At 41.4% G+C, this 21,520-nt stretch overlaps 1 protein-coding gene across 1 annotated transcript in view; it reads right to left on the reverse strand.

Annotated features, from left to right (window-relative positions):
- Positions 1-21,520, reverse strand: part of LOC110569221 (dynein axonemal heavy chain 6-like) — a 208,451-nt gene that overhangs the window by 91,034 nt on the left and 95,897 nt on the right. Inside the window, exons 28-30 of the mRNA XM_064371611.1 lie at positions 21,201-21,358; positions 13,547-13,678; positions 3,141-3,312 (exon numbers count right to left, since the gene is read on the reverse strand). Of these exons, the coding sequence (XP_064227681.1) occupies positions 3,141-3,312; positions 13,547-13,678; positions 21,201-21,358 (462 nt within the window). The remainder of the gene's footprint in view (positions 1-3,140; positions 3,313-13,546; positions 13,679-21,200; positions 21,359-21,520) is intronic.

Consider the following 21,520-nt stretch of genomic DNA (forward strand, 5'->3'; position numbering starts at 1 on the left):
ACCAATATGGGGCTCCTCACACTGTAGACAAGGGCAGGGACAGTGTCTACTGTGCACGTGGGCACACTCAGCAGAGAGTGTGTACCACATAGCATGGTAGGTACTGCTCATGTTGCTTTGGAATACTAGAGTATTTCTACAGATAATGATGCTACCTTTATTTTTGCATCTCATATTTGTGTCTGTGTTTGTGTATGACATATATGTTTCTTGAAATGCTTGAAGTTTTAATTATTTTCAGTTAATATTTGTAGAAATAAGGAAATTTCTAGGACCTTTGGATGAAATGCGGGGACAAGGAGAAAGAGATTCAACATTGGAATTTCCTGGGTATTTTATGACGTGTAATTTCAGAGATAAAGTCTGGAATTTTGAAGCTCAAAAATTATCTTAAAAATAGGAATAGAAAAGCAATGGGGAAAGATAATAAATAAATGACTAGATTAGACAATGTCTGAGGATCAGGAAGTAAGTCTGAAGCAGTTCATGAAAGAAAGCCATATTCTAATGTTTTCTAGGAAAATTGAGTTCATGAATCACAGGACTAAACTGCTAGTATAAGAGGGTAAGATTTCAGTGGAGGAAGAGGTAAACAAATTATTGTGCCATCCTGTGGCAAGGATGGTGTGCCAGCTTTGAGAGTCCTTCAGGCTCTTGGAGGAAGAAAAAGAAAAGAGTCACAGAGCCTTCACATGGGAGTTGGGAAGATCAGGAACCTGTGTGAGAACTGTGCATTAGGGAGGAGCAGGAAGGGTCTGCAGGGTTCTTCATGCCTAAGCTCCTGCCATGGTTCAGCATCTTCTAGTTCATTCCCAGACTTGTTAAAGCACAACAAGTAATGACTTAGATTGTGATGAAGACAGGAAAGAGGGCTGGCTTTGAAAGAGGCAATCATTGCTTCGGCTTCACATGAAAGCACTCCATAGCTTTTGCTTTGGCTACTTTGCAGATACTGAAAACAAACTTATAAATGTTAGTTAGACTCTTTTTAGAGAAAAAAAAATATTGGCTGGGCACGGTGGCATGTAATCCCAGCACTTTGGGAGGCTAAGGCGGGTGGATCACCTGAGGTCAGGAGTTCAAAACCAGCCTGGCCAACATGGCAAAATCCCATCTCTACTAAAAATACAAAAATTAGCGGGCATGGTGGCGTGCACCTGTGGTCTCAGCTACTCAGGAGGCTGAGGCTGGAGAATTGCTTGAAGCCAGGACGCAGAGGTTGCAGTGAGTCAAGATCGCACCACTGCACTCCAGCCTGGGCAACAAGAGCAAAACTCTATCTCACAAAAAAACAAACAAACAAAAAAGAGTGGTGTAGAACAAAGGGAACTGGCTGGGGAGTCAGGAGTGAAGCAGATCATGGATCAACTAAGAGTTAGTGTCCTTTTTTATACAAAATCGAGGGAGATTTGTTTATTCATCTAAATATTCATTCATTCAGTGCCAGGCCCAATTAGCACTGGGATGCAGTTGGCCATGTGAAATACATACAGCCCTAGGGGAGCTGATGTCCTAGTGGAAGAGACAGATACATAAACACATATATATGCATAGAAATATGTGCGATATGATTTCAGGTAATAGGAGCTATGAAGGGACATGGGAAAGTTTTGCTGAGGAGGTGACATTTAAGCAGGGAGAATGAGCCACATGGGTATCTGGTGTCAGAGCATTCCAAGTGATGTACAGAGGTCCCTGGGCAGGCCCAATTTCAGGAATGGCAAGGAGGTGGCAGTAGCAAGGAGGAAAGTGGTAGGCAATGAAAGGGAGAGGAAACCCGGATCCAGATCACACAGAGACTCAACACAGACAAGTGCTGGAAGCAGCCTCTGAGTCCCTCTGAACAGGGTAAATGGACAACTGGAAGCAGGAGATTAGAGAGGAGGTTAGTGGTGTAGAGGATGGAGTGGTGAGAAGTGGTTAGATTTGGGATATATTCTGAAAATAAAGCTGTCAGGATTGTTCGTGGATTGCATAGGGGTTTTCACGGCTCCTGGCCAGATCAACTAATGGTAGTCTCCTCTGGGGATGGGGTATGTACACATGGCCAGGGTAGAAGGGAAAAGCAAGAATTCAATTTTGACATGCCAAGTTTCGCAGGCCAGCTGGATGCCTGAGGGAGGACACTGAGAAGGAAGCTGGATATGCAAGTCAGACACTTAAGAGGAGAGGTGGGAGCTGGAGGCAGGCACTCCAGTGCCATCTCTGAGTAGATGGTATTTGATGTTGATGCTATAGAATTGACAAAAATTACTGAGGGAATATGTGTGTAGATCTGAAGATCAAGCCCTGTGGCCCCAACATTTTGAGGTAGGGAAGAGGAGGAGCAGCTATCAAAACAGACTGAGTGACAGCAGGCAGTAAGGGAGGACCCCAGGGGAGCCTTCCCTGGACCACTGGAGAAGGTGGGGAGGGGCAAGTTGTGTGGACACTGCTGTGACGTTAAGGTGCTGCTGAGAGCTAACCAGTGGATCTGAGCAGATGGAGACAGGACTCAGGAAGAACAGTTTAGTGCAGTGTCGGGTATCAGACTTTGATGGACATATATTAAAGTGAGAACCAGAAGGAATAAGTGGGACAGAATGGTCTCTTCTCCCCATCTCACTTAGAGCAGAGAAGTGGTAGAGGTACCATCAGGGAATACGAGATTGAAAGAAAATTATTTTTGTTTAAGATGAGAGGTATGATAGTGGTTTTCTATGCTGTTAGGCATGATCTAATGAAAAAGGAAACAATGAAGATGAGAAGTGGGAATTATGAGAGTACAATCCTTGAGTAGACAGGAGAGGATGCGGTTTGGTGCTAGAAGGACCATTGGCACTGATAGATGCAGGGGCAGCTCAGCACAGGGAAGGAAGATGCAAGTTGTCTGGGAGATTTAGAAGATGAAGCAGCTCTGGTCCAATTGCTTCAGTTTTTTTTTTTTCAGTGAAAGAGAGTAATCAGCTGGGAGTGAGAAATGGGAGGTGGTGTTGGCCATGTGAAATAGTTGTGAAGTACTCAGCCTGAACAGGGACAGGCGATGGGATTTCCAGGTGAGTCACAGACACCTGCATGCATACAATGTTACTGAGAGATTTGGAGGCTAATGGAAAAAAAAGGGAGGGTGAAGATTAGAAAACAAGGGTTCAGTACAGTACCTTGCACACATTTGGATAAGTCTCTCAAGTTAAAGATGTAATGGGACTTGGCAGGTGTTGGCAGGAGGTCAACTCTCATTCTGTTATAAATCTCAACTGAGGCTTCTACAATGCTTGATGCAGTTTGCTTTACAGCTGGAGGAAAATCACTCAGGAAGCCATTTAAGATGGCCTAGAACCAGAAACATAATATGAGAGGATTACATTTATATAATATTTAAATATCTATCTTTTAAATACTCCAGATGATATATTTTCTAGTAATACATAGAAAGCCAAATTCTAACATAAAGGCTTTTGGTATCAAAGTTCTTCTGCTCATTTCAGAAAACATTCTCAAGCATGCGCTCACTCTTGTCTTCTGTGATTGTTTTGTGATGCCTGAGTGGCATTCATATCTGACTAGTGAATTTACATGAATGTACTCTCAAGTTTAGATCTCTGCTTGAGGTGAGTCCAAGGGGTCTTCACAAAGGGCACAAACTCAACTGGAAATGAACGGAAACCCTCTCTCTCACTTTTGTGGATGAGTGACCACCACTCTCATAGACTTTCATCTTTATGTATATTTTAAGTGTGACTTACTTGCAACGGTGAACTCCACCATACCTCAGCTTCCCCATCTCAGTAGCTGGCCATTCCCTCCTAAGTTCAGATCAGGAGCTTGGAAGTCTCTTTAGACACCTCCCATTCTCTGTCCCATACAATCAATTTTGAACACATTTCTTGGGTCTGTTTTCTTCCCTCTGTTTCCCCGGACATCATCCCATTCTGGACCCCACTCTTTTTCATCTGAGCTTCTCCCCTCTCTCCTTCACTCTGGCCTCTCCACTTCCATCCTGGTCTCCCTGCTGGTTTACCCTTCCCCCAACTCCCTCACTTCACCCCTCCCTTCATTGCTCCCTATGTCTCTGCCACAGTAGCCTGAACACCCCTGCTCCTTCCCAGCTCAGGCCCCTTCACTGCTGCTCGCCTCTCTCTGTGCCCACCCCTCTGTGCTTGGCAGGTGCCTTTTCATCCTTCATGTTTTAGGTTACATGCTGTCTCTCCAGAGAGGCCTTTCCTTGCCACTCAATCTAAAACAAGTCCTCCTATCAGTCTTTCTGATCTTCTCATCCATAACATCACAACTTGAACATATGTATTTATTAGCTAGTTGTTGGACCCTCAAGTGCTTGGAAAATCATTATTGTTTTTTAAATAGATAAATTCTTATCACCATTAACCCTGGAGTAACTCATGGGAGAAGCCACTAGAATGCATATCAATGTTTGCAAGTTAGTCCAATCTAGAGTTGTGACTTCAGATTTGGTGTCAAATATGAGATCCTTTGAAATAAGCCTGAGTATTTGTTTTCAGTGGGCCTCTTGTTTAACATTTGCTTTAACTTGTGAGGATGATCTTTTTAGGTACCCCCTCCTGGTACTCCAACATGAGTTTAACATACTCCACATGGTCTGTATTTTGTGTAGGACCTTCCCAAACCCAATCTTAAAATTTGAAATCTGTCCAGTTGTATGTGTGTGGTGGAGAACAGACGAGCTGATAATTTTATTTATATATATATGTATGTAAAAAGTTCCAGCCTTCTGTTCTCCATGACACAAATACAAATACAGTTTCTAACATACACATGAGTAACTGTGTCTATATCTAGATATCTCATTCATCTATTCATTATCTGTGTCCATGGAAGAAGATCCATGAGGACAGGGATGATACACCAATGTCAGGCATATGGAAGGTGCCCAACTGTTTAGTGAATGAATTAAAGGCTACTAAATTGGTATTCATACATTAAAATTAACATCCCATTATAGAATTTACTAAGGACCACAACCTGGCATTATACTTAAGGGTCTGGCTTACATGATCTGTTTGGTAACTTTGCAAAACTCTTACTAGGAACATGTACAGAAGATATAGCCAGATTTCTCAGTTTTGGGGGAGGGATTCTTTGGCATAAGCACACTATCAGTAGTTTATGGAGCTGATCATGGTTTTCAATTACTGCTGTTACAGCTTTCTAATTAGAAATTTCATTAAATTTGATTTACCTGGTTGTGTGCTGTTCAGTTTACCCTTAGAGTGTATAGTGATGCATATTTTAGCACATAAATTTCCAATAAGTGAACACTCAGGTTTGTATGAACTGTGGTTCAAGAAAGAGTCACTTATAATGTACATATTCCAGCTGTGCAAACTGTGACTAAGCATTAGTAGTACTGCATATATGTACTGTTTAATTAATTTGCAACAGACTATCAAAGAAAGTACAGTGATAGGACTAATTGTATTAACACTAATAGGTGATTAAAAACATCATTTATAATATATAGGTACTATTTAGACTCATAGGCTTCTTTTACATAGTATAAGTAAATCTATTTATATATGTTGCTAACAATAAATTTAACTTATTGATTTTGCTCTTCTTCAGTTCTTGATTATCTCCAAGTTCTTTCTCCTCCAAACAGTAATGAAGGACAGGGCACATGGGTGATGAATTCTTGGGTCCTGCTTAGGTGGGTTGTGATGAAAAATGAAGTTTGAGATCCACAGGGCTACCGCAAATTTATTTTTTTCTACAGGCAAAATACCCTGCCTGTTGTAATGAGAGCAATATGCTTTCCCACATGAATTCAGTCCAAGCCAGTAGCCCCCAGAATCTCTCAGTTTTGCCACATTTCATTTACATTTCCCCTTATAGCTAGTGTGAGTTTTAAACATAAACCTGTAAAAGTTACAGGGGGAAGAAGCAGCCCTATCACAGCCAGTTTTCAGCTGTGATATGCTTGCTGGATGATGTTCCCATGGGTGACACATTTCCATGGACATGATAATTCCACAGGAGGTTGAGAGTTTATATATATATATATATATATATATATATATATATATATATATATATATTTTAATTGCACTTTAGGTTCTGGGGTACACGTGCAGATCATGCAGGATTATTGCATAGGTACATACATGGCAATGTGGTTTGCTGCCTCCATCCCCCCATCACCTATATCTGGCATTTATCCTCATGTTATCCCTTCCCAACTCCCTACCCCCCACTGCCCCTCCCCTAGTCACCCCCAACAGACCCTAGTGTGTGATGCTCCCCTCCATGTGTCCATGTGTTCTCATTGTTCAACACCCGTCTGTGAGTGAGAACACGTGGTATTTGATTTTCTGTTCTTGGGTCAGTTTGCTGAGAATGATGGTTTCCAGATTCATCCATGTCCCTACAAAGGACATGAACTCATCATTTTTTATGGCTGCATAGTATTCCATGGTGTATATGTGCCACATTTTCCCTGTCCAGTCTATCATTGATTGGCATTTGGGTTGGTTCCAGGTCTTTGATACTGGAAACAGTGCAGCAATGAACATACGTGTACATATGCCTTTATAATAGAATGATTTATAACCCTTTGGATATATACCCAGTAATGGGATTGCTGGGTCAAATAGAATTTCTATTTCTAGGTCCTTGAGGAATTGCCACACTGTCTTCCATAATAGTTGAACTAATTTACACTCCCATCAACAGTGTAAAAGTGTTCCTATTTATCCACATCCTCTCCAGCATCTGTTGTCTCCAGATTTTTTAATGATCGGCATTCTAACTGGCATGAGATCATGAGATAGTATCTCAATGTGCTTTTGATTTGCCTTTCTCTAATGACCAGTGATGATGAGCATTTTTTCATATGTTTGTTGGCCTCATATTGGTCTTCTTTTGAAAAGCGTCCATATCCTTTGCCCACTTTTGAATGGGTTTGTTTGTTTTATTCTTGTAAATCTGTTTTAATTCTTTGTAGATTCTGGATATTAGCCCTTTGTCAGATGGGTAGATTGCAAAAATTTTTTCCCATCCCGTTGGTTGCCGATTCACTCTAATGATTATTTCTTTTGCTGTACAGAAGCTCTGGAGTTCGATTAGGTCCCATTTGTCTATTTTGGCTTTTGTTGCCAATGCTTTTGGTGTTTTAGTCATGAAGTCCTTGCCTATGCCTATGTCCTGAATGGTTTTGTCCAGATTTTCTTCTCAGGTTTTTATGGTGTTAGGTCTTATGTTTAAGTCCTTAATCCATCTGGAGTTAATTTTAGTGTAAGGTGTCAGGAAGGCATCCAGTTTTTGCTTTCTGCACAGGACTAGTCAGTTTTCCCAACACCATTTATTAAACAGGGAATCCTTTCCCCATTGCTTGTTTTCGTCAGGTTTGTCAAAGATTAGACGGTTGTAGATGTGTGGCATTGCCTCTGAGGCCTCTATTCTGTTTCATTGGTCTATATCTCTGTTTTGGTACCAGTACCATGCTGTTTTGATTACTGTAGCCTTGTAGTATAGTTTGAAGTCAGGGAGTGTGATGCCTCCAGCTTTGTTCTTTCTGCTTAGAATTGTCTTGGCTATTCAGGCTCTCTTTTGGTTCCATATGAAGTTCAAGGTGGTTATTTCCAGTTTTTTGAAGAGGGTCATAGGTAGCTTGATGGGGATAGCATTGAATCTATAAATTACTTTGGGCAGTATGGCCATTTTCACGATATTGATTCTTCCTAACCATGAGCATGAAATGTTTTTCCATCTGTTTGTGTCCTCTCTTATTTCCCTCAGCACTGGTTTGTAGTTCTCCTTGAAGAGGTACTTCACATACGTTGTTAGTTGTATTTCTAGGTATTTTATTCTCTTTGTAGCAATTATGAATGGCAGTTCATTCTTGATTTGGCTCTCTTTTAGTCTGTTATTAGTGTATAGGAATGCTTGTGATTTCTGCACATTGATTTTGTATCCTGAGACTTTGCTGAAGTTGTTTATCAGTTTAAGGAGATTTTGGGCTGAGACACTGGGGTCTTCTAAATATACAATTGTGTTGCCTGCAAATAGAGACAATCTGATTTCCTCTTTTCGTACCTGAATACCCTTTATTTCTTTTTCTAGCCTGATTGCTCCGGCTAGAACATCCAATAGTATATTGAATAGTAGTGGTGAGAGAGGTCATCCTTGTCTAGTGCCAGATTTCAAAGAGAATGCTTCCAGTTTTTGCCCATTCAGTATGATATTGGCTGTGGGTTTGTCATAAATAGCTTTTTATTATTTTGAGATATGTTCCGTTGACACCTAGTTTATTGAGAGTTTTTAGCATAAAGGGCTGTTGAATTTTGTCAAAGGTCTTCTCTGCATCTTTTGAGATAATCATGTGGTTTTTGCCTTTGGTTCTGTTTATGTGGTGGATTATGTTTATAGTCTTGTGTATGTTGAACCAGCCTTGCATCCCTGGGATGAAACCTACTTGATCGTGATGGATAAGCTTTTTGATGTGCTATTGCAATTGGTTTGCCAGTATTTTATTGAAGATTTTTGCATCTATGTTCATCGTGGATATTGGCCTGAAGTTTTCTTTTCTTGTTGAGTCTCTGCCAGGTTTTGGTATCAGGATGATGTTGGTCTCATAAAACGATTTGGGAAGGAGTCCCTCTTTTTGTATTGTTTGGAATAGTTTCAGAAGGAGTGGTACCAGCTCCTCTTTGTATGTCTGGTAGAATTTGGCTGTGAACCCGTCAGGATCTGGACTTTCTTTGGTTGGTAGGCTATTAATTGCTGCCTCAGCTTCAGCCCTTGTTATTGGTTTATTCAGGGTTTCAGCTTCTTCCTGGTTTAGGCTTGGGAGGATGCAAGTGTCCAGGAATATATCCATTTCTTTCAGGTTTACTGGTTTATGTGCATAGAGTTGTTTGTAGTAATCTCTGATGGTAGTTTGTATTTCTGTGGAATCACTGGTGATATCCCCTTTATCATTTTTTATTGCATCTATTTGATTCTTCTCTCTTTTTTTTATTAATCTGGCTAGCGGTCTATTTTGTTGATTTTTTCAAAAAACGAGCAACTGGATTTAATGATTTTTTGAAGGGTTTTTTATGTCTCTATCGCCTTTAGTTATGCTCTGATCTTGGTTATTTCTTGTCTTCTGCTAGCTTTTGAGTTTTTTTGATCTTGCTCCTCTAACTCTTTCAATTCTGATGATAGGGTATCTATTTTAGATCTTTCCTTGCTTCTCATGTGGGCATTCAGTGCTGTAAATTTTCCTCTGGACACTGCTTTAAATGTGTCCCAGAGATTCTGGTACATTGTGTCTTCATTTGTTGGTTTTGAAGAACATCTTTATTTCTGCCTTCATTTCATTGTTCATTCAGTCAACATTCAAGAGCCAGTTGTTCAGTTTCCATGAAGTTGTGCAGTTCTGAGTTAGTTCTTAATCCTGACTTCTAATTTGATTGTATTGTGGTTTGAGAGACTGTTTGTTATGATTTCCATTCTTTTGCATATGCTGAGCAGAGATTTACTTCCAATTATGTGGTCGATTTTAGAGTAGGTGTGATGTGGTGCTGAGAAGAATGTATATTCTGTGGATTTGGGGTGGAGAGTTCTGTAAATGTCTATTAGGTTTGCTTGGTCCAGATCTGAGTTCAAGTCATGGATATCCTTGTTAATTTTCTGTCTTCTTCATCTGTCTAATATTGACAGTGGAATGTCAAAGTCTCCCACTATTATTGTGTGGAAGTCTAAGTCTCTTTGTAGGTCATTAAGAACTTGCTTTATGTAACTGGGTGCTCCTGTATTGGGTGTGTATATATTTAGAATTGTTAGCTCTTCTTGTTGCATTGATCCTTTTACCATTATGTAATTTCCTCCTTTGTGTCTTTTGATCTTTGTTGGTTTAAAGTCTGTATTATCAGAGACTAGGTTTGCAACTCCTGCTTTTTTTTTTGCTCTCCATTTGCTTGGTAAATCTTCCTCCATCCCTTTATTTTGAGCCTATGTGTGTCCTTGCACATGAGATGGGTTTCCTGGATACAGCACACCAATGGGTTTTGACTTTTTATCCAATTTGCCAGTCTGTGTCTTTTGACTGGGGCATTTAGCCCATTTACATTTAAGGTTAATATTGTCATGTGTGAATTTGATCCTGCCATTTTGATGCTAGCTGGTTGTTTTGCCCATTAGTTGATGCGGTTTCTTTGTGTTAATGCTCTTTACCATTTGGTACATTTTTGGAGTGGCTGGTACTGGTTTTTCCTTTCTATGTTTAGTGCTTCTTTTAGGAGCTCTTGTAAGGCGGGCCTGGTGGTGACGAAATCTCTGAGCAATTGCTTGTTCATAAAGGATTTTATTTCTCCTTCACTAATGAAGCTTAGTTTGGCTGGATATGAAATTCTAGGTTGAAAGTTCTTTTCTTTAATGATGTTGAATATTGGCTCCTACTCTCTTCTGGCTTATAGGGTTTTTTTCCAAGAGATCCACTGGGAGTCCGATGGGTTTCTCTTTGTGGGTAACCCGACCCTTGTCTCTGCCTACCTTTAGCATTTTTCCCTTTATTTCAATGCTGATGAATCTGATGATTATGTACTTTGGGGTTGCTCTTCTTGAGGAATATCTTTGTGGTGTTCTCTGTATTTCCTGGACTTGAATATTGGCCTTCCTTGCTAGGTTGTGGAGGTTGTCCTGGATAATATCCTGAAGAGTGTTTTTCAGCTTGGATTCATTCTTTCCATCATATTCAGGTACACCTATCAAAAGTAGATTGGTCTTTTCACATAATCCCCTATTTCTTGGAAGCTTGTTCATTTCTTTTTACTCTTTTTTCTCTAATCTTGCCTTCTCATTTTATTTTATTGAGTTGATCTTCAATCTCTGATATCCTTTCTTCTGCTTGTTTGACTCAGCTATTGAAACTTATCTATGCTTAGCAAAATTCTTGTGTTGTGTTTTTCAGCCACATCAATTCATTTATACTCTTCTCTAAGCTGTTTATTCTTGTTAGCATTTTGTCAAACCTTTTTTTAAGGTTCTTAGTTTCTTTGCATTGGGTTAGAACATGTTCTTTCAGCTCAGAGAAGTTTGTTATTATTCACCTTCTGAAGCCTGTTTCTGTCAATTTATCAGACTCATTCTCCATCCAGCTTTGTTCCGTTGCTGGTGAGGAGTTGTGATCCCTTGGAGGAGAGGCGTTCTGATTTTTGGTGTTTTCATCTTTTTACAATAGTTTCTACCCATCTTTGTGGATCTATCTGTACTTGTGGTCTTTGTAGTTGGTGACTTTTGGATGGGGTCTCTGAGTGGATGTCCTTTTTGTTGATGTTGAACTTATTTCTTACTGTTTTTCAGTTTTCCTTCTAAAAGTCAGGCCCCTCTGCTGGAGGGCCACACCAGACCCTGATTGCTTCGGGATCACCTGTGGTGGCTGCAGAACAGTAAGGGTTGCTGCCAGTTTCTTCTTCTGTTATCTTCATCCTAGAAGGATACCTGCCAGATGTCAACCTGAGCTCTCCTTTATGAGGTGTCTATCTGCATATATGGGGGTCAGGGAGCTGCTTGTGGAGACAGTCTGTCTCTTATAGGACCTCATGTGCTGAGTTGGGAGCTTCGTTGTTCCATTCAGAGCTGCTGGGCAGGTACATTTATGTCTGATGCAGTGGAACTCATAACTGCCTTTTTTCCCAGGTGTTCTGTCCTGGGAAGGTGGGGCTTTATTTATAACTTCCTGATGTGCTGCTGCCTTTTTTCAGAGATGCCCTGCCCAGCAAGGAGGTAGCCTAGTCACAGTCTGCCAGTAGAGGCATTGCTGAACTGCTGTGGGCTCTGCCCAGCTCCTGTGTGGACTTCCTTGTGGTTTTGTTTACAGAGGTATGGTTAGAACTGCCTTGGTAATGGTGGTCTGCATCAGGAATGCGGATTGCCTCGGTAATGGCGGACTGCCTCAGTAATGGTGGATTGCCTTGTTCATGGCGGATTCCCTCGGTAATGTTGGACTGCCTTGGTAATGGCGGACTGCCTCAGTAATGGCAGACTTCCTCAGTAGTGGTGGACTACCTTGGTAATGATGGACACCCTTCCCCCCACAGAGCTGGCATCCCGGATCCAGCTGCACTTTCTGCAAAACTCTCAATCCAGAGCGTTTCAGATTGCTGGTCTTTGTGTGGGTGAGGACCATCGAGCCAGATCACTGGGCTCCCTGTTTCAGCCTGCCTTTTTTCAGTCAAATGGGTGGCTCTGTCTCACAGGCATTCCAGGTGCCTATTAAAATGGCCACCCAGATTTGTGTGAGTTTTTTTTTGTGGAGACCTGCTCTGCCAGCTGAAACAGCCATGCTGGAAACACAGGAATCTCCTGGTCTGTGGGCAGTAAAAACTCATTTGGAAATGCAGAGGTCACTCACCCTCTGCCTTGTTCTTGCTGGGAACTGCACTCCAGAGCTGTTCCTATTCGGCCATCTTGGATCCACCCCCTTTCATACTTTCTAAAGCACTCTCCCAACATTTTTCAAAATGTGGCAGTTTTTATATATAATTTTGACATTAGCTCTTAAACAGTTTATTGGAACTACTTCAGTTTATTAAAACAATTTCCCACAAATATAAGCTATTTCAATACAAATAGAAAACTCCTTTCCACATACTGAAGGTTGTATACATGAGGGCTCTGTCCCTCTTGAGAGAGGGCTTCCACTAGAAGAAGCTGATATTGGTGAATACGGAGGTTCACTTAATTGCCACATCCTTGGGCCTTATTGTCCACATCACTGTCATTAGCTTCTCCAGACCAGTCACCTGGACTTTCTTATTCTACCTTTGTGCCCACCTTACCATTTCCTGTCTCTGCAGTTGCATTCACCCAGCACTTCCGGTTCCCAAGCTCTGTTTCTCCCTGTTAATTCCCAGCATCCCCAAGACACAGCTGACAATCTCTCTTCTCTAAGCAACCTTTGCAGGTTGGTAATGTGGGGCTTTAGTCATGCTGCTTCATATTCTCTCCTCGTTCTACTCAAAATAATCTGCCTCACAATCTGCTGAGCACTTGTAGGGCAGACACTATTATTTTCCCATATAAAGGATGAGGAAGCAGCTGGTTAGGGAAGTTAGTACAGGTGGATGAAATATAGGTTATTGTTCTTAGTGATGGTGGCCAAGGAGATGAGTTCTGTTTTAGGTGTGTTGAGCTTGAGCTCCCTGGCATATCAGGTGTCAGGTCTGGTAGCAAGTGGACACACAGACCTGGTGGTTAGGTATCAGATGAGCACAGAGGCAGGGACTGGGTAGTGATGAGATCTGCTAAAAACTGTATGTGGAGTGCTAAGTGGCAGGGACCTGAGATGCAGCCTTCTCTAAAGGTATGGGTTTTGTTTGCACAATCTTTCTGCATTTCTAGAACTCTCTGAGACCAACAGACACAGAAGGTGGTGATGCAAATGCCTGCCAGCTACTCTCCAGGTGTCCATATTTCCTGAGCCCCTGCTCAGGAAAGAGATGGATAGATGGATTCCCTGGAAACACAAGACACCACTTTGATTATGGGAACCTTGGAACAAATGTTTTCTTTTCCCACTTTTGCCTAAGTTCAAATCAACACTCACCTGAAAAATCTGTTTCAGACTGTGCTCTGAGGGCACTGGGAGGCACAGCATGCTGAAGTGTCTGATGAAGCGGGGAGTCACAGGGTTGCGGCCACCGCCTGGAGGCGCACATGCCGATACAATTGTTACATCCTGTGTGCAGAGAAATCCACTGGGGTCACTCAGCAAAGAACAAAATAAGACCTGCCTATCCCAATGGTAGGACTTCCCAAATGCCAGCATTGCATTGTATATTTTTTGGTGCATGTTAAATGACTTAATTCTCACAATCATTCCAAGAGATCACTATAATTACAGGTGGGGCACATGCAGGGAGCAGCAAAAGACCCTTGGATCAGAGCAGCCATTCATGGCCATATGTGGGAACCCCAGAGGCCAGGGCAAGGCATTTCCATGTGATTTGTTTGGCAGAGAGGAGCCACTGAGCACTGGCCTGGTGGGAGGTTTGGCAGTCATTCCCTTCCCACCCTCATCCCCATGGCACTGATTCAGGGGAATTCTAAACCTGCAAAGGACACATGATATTTTCTCCTCACTGCTTTGTTGGGAAGATAAAGTTAGATAGACTTACCTGGAAAGTAAAAAGCCTTACATGCAAAAGGCTTCTTTGTTTATAAAGAGGTCTAATTATACTCTCTTTTTAGGAAAGGTTTTCCTGTTTAATACAGGCTCTAAATACAGTCTGGAAGAAGAAAGCTGCTAACTACTTCCCAGGAACTGAACAAGGGTTCATCTTCCATCTGGGGCTCCCTGTATTGATGACTGAAGCCCCTTTGTCAGGACCTATTAACTGTGCCCCATCAGTTTTCACCTCTACGCAGCTAGAATTCTCTCTGCAGTCTCCATTTATCCCTCTGGCTCGTACACTCATTTTTCACTTCAAAGAATGTTTATGCCTTATTTAAACTCTCATTTTGATAGAAAGTGCTCTACCTGGATATTCCAAGGCTCTGGAGCTTAGCAAGAGGGGCAGAGAGGAATCTTAGATCAAATCACATACTCAGGAGCCAAATGGCCTGGGCTCTAATCCCAGTTTTGCCACTTACTAGTAGTGTGACCTTGGGCCAGTCATATGGCTCCACACTCTTGGCCTGTTTCTTGATCTATAAAACAGGGCTGACAGCATTATCCATCTTATAGTGATGCTGGGTGCCAGTAGGTGGGAAACACCTAGAATAGTGCCTGGTATAATTATTGGTTTTTATCCTGAGCAAAACTAAACATGCCTCCCACCCCCTTCTTGTCGAGGGTGTTGGTTTCTGTTCTCCAGAACAAAAATCGGGCAGTTAACCTAGGTTCCCCCTTCTCTCTCTTGATTCCATACCCCACCTGTGATGGTTAATACTGAGTGTCAACTTAATTGGATTGAAGGATACAAAGTATTGATTCTGGGTGTGTCTGTGAGAGTGTTGCCAAAGAAGATTAACATTTGAGTCAGTGGGCTGGGAAAGGCAGACCCATCCTTAACCAGTCCTTAATCGTGGGTACAATCTAATCAGCTGCCAGTGTGGCTAGACTATAAACAGGCAGAAAAATGTGAAAAGAGCAACTGGTCTAGCCTCCCAGCCTATATCTTACTCCCGTGTTGGATGCTTCCTGCCCTTGAACATTGGACTCCAAATTCTTCAGTTTTGGAACTTGGACTGGCTCTCCTTGCTCCTTAGACTGCAGATGGCCTATTGTAGGACATTGTGATTGTGTGAGTTAATACTTAATAAACTCCCTTTCATGTATCCATATCTATTCCATTAGTTCTGTCCCTCTAGAAAACCCTGATTAATACACCACCAGTTCTGCTGACCTGCCTTCTGGCTTCTAAACCCTTCTGACCACACACATCACCACAGGAGACTCAACCCTCATCTCTTCTCCTCTAGGCTACTGCAGTTGCCTCTGGTCTTGCCTCCTCTTGAGCTCATCCCTCTCTTGCAGCCAAGGGGATCTTTTTTTTTTTTTCTTTTTAATTGGATTTTACGTTTTGAGGTACATGTGAAAAACATGCAAGATTGTTGCATAGGTGCATATGTGGCAGTGTGATTTGCTGCCTTCCTCCCCTTCACCTATATGTGGCATTTCTCCCCATGCTATCTCTCCCCAACTCCCCACCCCCCGCTGTCCCTCCACTCCCCCGCAACAGACCCCAGTGTATAGTGCTCCCCTCCCTGTGTTCATGTGTCCCCATTGTTCAACACCCGTCTATGAGTGAGAACATGTGATGTTTGATTTTGTGTTCTTGTGTCAGTTTGCTGAGAATGATGGTTTCCAGGTTCATCCATTTCCCTACAAAGGATGCGAACTCATCGTTTTTGATGGCTGCATAATATTCCATGGTGTATATGTGCCACATTTTCCTTGTCCAGTCTATCATCGATGGGCATTTGGGTTGGTTCCAGGTCTTTGCTATTGTAAACTGTGGTGCAATGAACATTCGTGTGCATGTGTCCTTATAGTAGAACGATTTATAATCCTTTGGATAGATACCCAGTAATGGGATTGCTGGGTCAAATGGAATTTCTATTTCTAGGTCCTTGAGGAATCACCACACTGTCTTCCACAATGGTTGAACTAATTTACACTCCCACCAACAGTGTAAAAGTGTTCCTATTTCTCCACATCCTCTCCAGCATCTGTTGTCTCCAGAGTTCTTAATGATCACCATTCTAACTGGCATGAGATGGTATCTCAATGTAGTTTTGATTTGCATTTCTCTAATGACCAGTGATGATGAGCATTTTTTCATATGCTTGCTGGCCTCATGTGTGTCTTCTTTTGTAAAGTATCTGTTCATATCCTTCGCACACTTTTGAATGGACTTATTTGTTTTTTTTATTGTAAATCTGTTTTAGTTCGTTGTAAATTCTGGATAAAGGCCCTTTGTCAGATGGGTAGGCTGCAAAAATTTTTTCCCATTCTGTTGGTTGCCAATTCACTCTAATGACTGTTTCTTTTGCTGTGCAGAAGCTGTGGAGTTTGATTAGGTCCCATTTGTCTATTTTGGCTTTTGTTGCCAATGCTTTTGGTGTTTTGGTCATGAAGTCCTTGCCTATGCCTATGTCCTGAATGGTTTTGCCTAGGTTTTCTTCTAGGGTTTTTATGGTGTTAGGTCTTATGTTTAAGTCTTTAAGCCATCTGGAGTTAATTTTAGTGTAAGGTGTCAGGAAGGGGTCCAGTTTCTGCTTTCTGCATATGGCTAGCCAGTTTTCCCAGCACCATTTATTAAACAGGGAATCCTTTCCCCATTGCTTGTTTTTATCAGGTTTGTCAAAGATCGGATGGTTGTAGATATGTTGTGTTGCCACCAAGGCCTCTGTTCTCTTCCATTGTTCTATATCTCTGTTTTGGTACCAGTACCATGCTGTTTTGATTACTGTAGCCTTGTAGTAGAGTTTGATGTCCGGTAGTGTGATGCCTCCCGCTTTGTTCTTTTTGCTTAGAATTGACTTGGCTATGCGGGCTCTCTTTTGGTTCCATATGAAGTTTAAGGTGGTTTTTTCCAGTTCTGTGAAGAAGGTCATAGGTAGTTTGATGGGGATAGCGTTGAATCTGTAAATTACTTTGGGCAGTATGGCCATTTTCACGATATTGATTCTGCCTAACCATGAACATGGAATATTTCTCCATCTGATTGTGTCCTCTCTTATTTCGTTGAGCAGTGGTTTGTAGTTCTCCTTGAAGAGGTCCTTTACATTCCTTGTTAGTTGTATTCCTAGGTATTTTATTCTCTTTGTAGTGATTGTGAATGGCAGTTCATTCTTGATTTGGCTCTCTTTAAGTCTGTTATTGGTGTATAGGAATGCTTGTGATTTTTGCACATTGATTTTGTATCCTGAGACTTTGCTGAAGTTGCTTATCAGTTTCAGGAGATTCTGGGCTGAGACGATGGTGTCTTCTAGATACACAATCATATTGTCTGCAAATAGAGACAATTTGACTTCCTCCTTTCCTAATTGAATACCCTTTATTTCTTTTTCTTGCCTGATTGCTCTGGCTAGAACTTCCAGTACTATATTAAATAGGAGTGGTGAGACAGGGCATCCTTGTCTAGTGCCCGATTTCAAAGGGAATGCTTCCAGTTTTTGCCCATTCAGTATGATATTGGCTGTTGGTTTGTCATAAATAGCTTTTATTATTTTGAGATACGTTCCATCAATACCTAGTTTATTGAGGGTTTTTAGCATAAAGGGCTGTTGAATTTTGTCAAAGGCCTTCTCTGCATCAATTGAGATAATCATGTGGTTTTTGTCTTTGGTTCTGTTTATGTGGTGAATTATATTTATAGACTTGCATATGTTGAACCAGTCTTGCATCCCTGTGATGAATCCTACTTGATCATGGTGGATAAGCTTTTTGATGTGCTGTTGCAATCGGCTTGCCTGTATTTTATTGAAGAATTTTGCATCTATGTTCATCATGGATATTGGCCTGTAGTTTTCTTTTCTTGTTGAGTCTCTGCCGGGTTTTGGTATCAGGATGATGTTGGTCTCATAGAATGATGTGGGAAGGATTCCCTCTTTTTGGATTATTTGGAATAGTTGCAGAAGGAATGGTACCAGTTCCTCTTTGTATGTCTGGTAGAATTTGGCTGTGAACTCATCTGGACCTGGGCTTTTTTGGGGTGGTAGGCTCCCAACTGCTGCCTCGACTTCAGACCTTGTTATTGGTCTATTCAGGGTTTCGACTTCTTCCTGGTTTAGGCTTGGGAGGAGGCAACTGTCCAGGAATTTATCCATTTCTTGCAGGTTTTCTAGTTTATGTGCATAGAGTTGTTTGTAATAATCTCTGATGATGGTTTGAATTTCTGTGGCAAATGTGGTGATATCCCCTTTATCATTTTTTATTGCATCTATTTGGTTATTCTCTCTTTTCTTTTTTATTAATCTGGCTACTGGTCTATTTTGCTGTTCTTTTCAAAAAACCAGCTCCTGGATTTATTGATTTTTTTGAAGGGTTTTTCGTGTCTCTATCTCCTTCAATTCTGCTCTGATCTTATTTCTTGTCTTCGGCTAGGTTTTGAGTTTTTTTGATCTTGCTCCTCTAGCTCTTTCAATTTTGACGATAGAGTGTCAATTTTAGATCTGAGAAGAATGTATATTCTGTGGATTTGGGGTAGAGAATTCTGTAAATGTCTATTAGGTTTGCTTGGTCCAGGTCTGAGTTCAAGTCATGGATATCCTTGTTAATTTTCTGTCTCGTTGATCTGTCTAATATTGACAATGGTGTGTTGAAATCTCCCACTGTTATTGTGTGGGAGTCTAAGTCTCTTTGTAAGTCATTAAGAACTTGCCTTATGTATCTGGGTGCTCCTGTGTTAGATGCATATATATTTAGGATCGTTAGCTCTTCTTGTTGCATTGATCTTTTTACCATTATGTAATGTCCTTCTTTGTCTCTTTTGATCTTTGTTGCTTTAAAGTCTATTTTATCAGAGATGAGAATTGCAACTCCTGCTTTTTTTTTGCTCTCCATTTACTTGGTAAATCTTCCTGCATCCCTTTATTTTGAGACTTTGTGTACCCTTGCATGTGAGATGGGTTTCCTGGATACAGCACACTGAATGGTTTTGGCTTTTTATCCAATTTGCCAGTCTGTGTCCTTTGATCGGGGCATTTAGTCCATTTACATTTAAGGTTAATATTGTTATGTGTGAATTTGATCCTGCCATTTTGATGCTAGCCGGCTGTTTTGCCCATTGGTTGATGCAGATTCTTCATTGTGTTGATGCTCTTTACCATTTGGTGTGTTTTTGGAGTGGCTGGTACTGGCTGTTCTTTTCTATGTGTAGTGCCTCTTTCAGGAGCTCTTGTAAAGCTGGTCTGGTGGTGATGAAATCTCTGAGTACTTGCTTGTTCACAAAGGATTTTATTTTTCCTTCACTTACGAAGCTTAGTTTGGCTGGATATGAAATTCTAGGTTGAAAGTTCTTTTCTTTAAGGATGTTGAATGTCGGCCCCCACTCTCTTCTGGCTTGTAGGGTTTCTGCTGAGAGATCTGCTGTGAGTCTGATGGGCTTCCCTTTGTGGGTAACCCGACCTTTCTCTCTGGCTGCCCTTAGTATTTTCTCCTTCATTTCAACCCTGGTGAATCTGACGATTATATGCCTTGGGGTTGCTCTTCTTGAGGAATATCTTTGTGGTGTTCTCTGTGTTTCCTGGACTTGAATATTGGCCTGCCTTGCTAGGTTGGGGAAGTTTTCCTGGATAATACCCTGAAGAGTATTTTCCAGCTTGGATTCATTCTCTTTGTCACATTCAGGTACACCTATCAAACGTAGATTAGGTCTTTTCACATAGTCCCATATTTCTTGTTGACTTTGTTCATTCCTTTTTACTCTGTTTTCTCTAATCTTGCCTTCTCATTTTATTTCATTGAGTTGATCCTCGACCTCTGATATCCTTTCTTCTGCTTGGTCAATTCGGCTGTTGAAACTTGTGCATGCTTTGCGAAGTTCTCGTGTTGTGTTTTTTAGCTCCATCAATTCACTTATATTTCTCTCTAAGTTGTCCATTCTCATTAGCATTTCATCAAATCTTTTTTCAAGGTTCTTAGTTTCTTTGCATTGGGTTAGAACATGTTCTTTTAGCTCATGGAAGTTTCTCATTACCCACTTTCTGAAGGCTGATTCTGTCATTTCATCACACTCATTCTCCATCCAGTCTTGTTCCCTTGCTGGTGAGGAGTTGTGATCCCTTGTAGGAGGAGAGGTGTTCTGGTTTCAGGTGTTTTCATCCTTTTTGCGCTGGTTTCTTCCCATCTTTGTGGATTTATCCACCTGTCGGCTGCCAAGGGGATCTTTCCATAACATTTCCTTCAGCAGTTCCTCAGCACTTACAGGATAAATCCAAGTTCTTCCTTCTGGGCCACAGCACTGTGTGATGTGACCTCTGCCTCTATTTTTGCTTTGGTGCTTACATTTCACATCATCATAGTATTTTACATTCCCCATTTCTGTGGTGTAGAACGCTCCCTTTCCCTGCTTTGGCATGCATGCCTTCAGAATCCAGCTCCAACATCACTTCCTCTAGGAGGTTTCTCCCATCCTCAACCCAACCCCAATCCATGACTCTCTCCTTTCTCTCCCCTCTCATCACTATGCATTAGAAATGTGTGTCCACCCTCTGAAGGTGAGCTCTCTGGGAGTCATGGACTTTCTCACTTGTCCATGAATCTCTTGAATCAAGCATGATAAAAACTCAATATGGATTGAATGCATTGAATAACATGGAGGAAAAACTGAGGCTACATGTTATGGGCTGAATTGTGTCCCCTGTCCCAAAATCATATGTTGAAGTCTTAACCTCAGTGTCTCAGAATGTGACTGCATTTGAGATAGGGTCTTTAAAGAGGTGATAAGTGAAAATGAGGTCATTAGGGTGAGCCCTAATACAGTATGACAGGAGTCCTTATAAAAAGAGATTCAGACACAGACATGGAGGGAAGCCCATGTCAAGATATAGGGAAAGAGTGTTCAGAAGAAACCAATCCTGTGGACACCCTGTTCTTAGATGTCTAGTCTTCAGAATTATGAGAAAATAAATTTCTGTTGTGCAAGCCACCCCATCTGTGGTACTTTGTTATGGTAGTCTCACAAACTATCCGTCATATTTCCTTGACATTTACATTTAAGCACACCAAGTAATTTAAAAGCTAAAGTAACCTGTATTTCTTTCCAAAAGAGTTTGTTTCTGTCATAAAATCCCCCAAAATCTTGATACTGCCGAAGTAATTCTATCGGAGGCTGAGAGCCATAGCGATCCAGTCTGGGCATGTTTAAATCATCAACAAAAATTATAATTTGTTTGTTTCCTGGTGCTCCTGGGGAAAGAAAGTGAATTTAAGAATTATGTTTTTCCTTTAGGAAATGGAAGACAAAGCTGAGGTATGACTTTGGACTCAATGACATCCTATAGGTCATAGAGAGCTCACTTCTGAGTCCTGCTTGGAGGAGGACAGACTTTCTTCTGGCCCCACCCAGGC

The sequence above is a fragment of the Aotus nancymaae genome, unplaced genomic scaffold (genome assembly GCF_030222135.1).
Source record: "Aotus nancymaae isolate 86718 unplaced genomic scaffold, 86718_ANA_hifiasm-v0.15.2.pri h1tg000141l, whole genome shotgun sequence".
NCBI classification, from domain to species: domain Eukaryota; kingdom Metazoa; phylum Chordata; class Mammalia; order Primates; family Aotidae; genus Aotus; species Aotus nancymaae.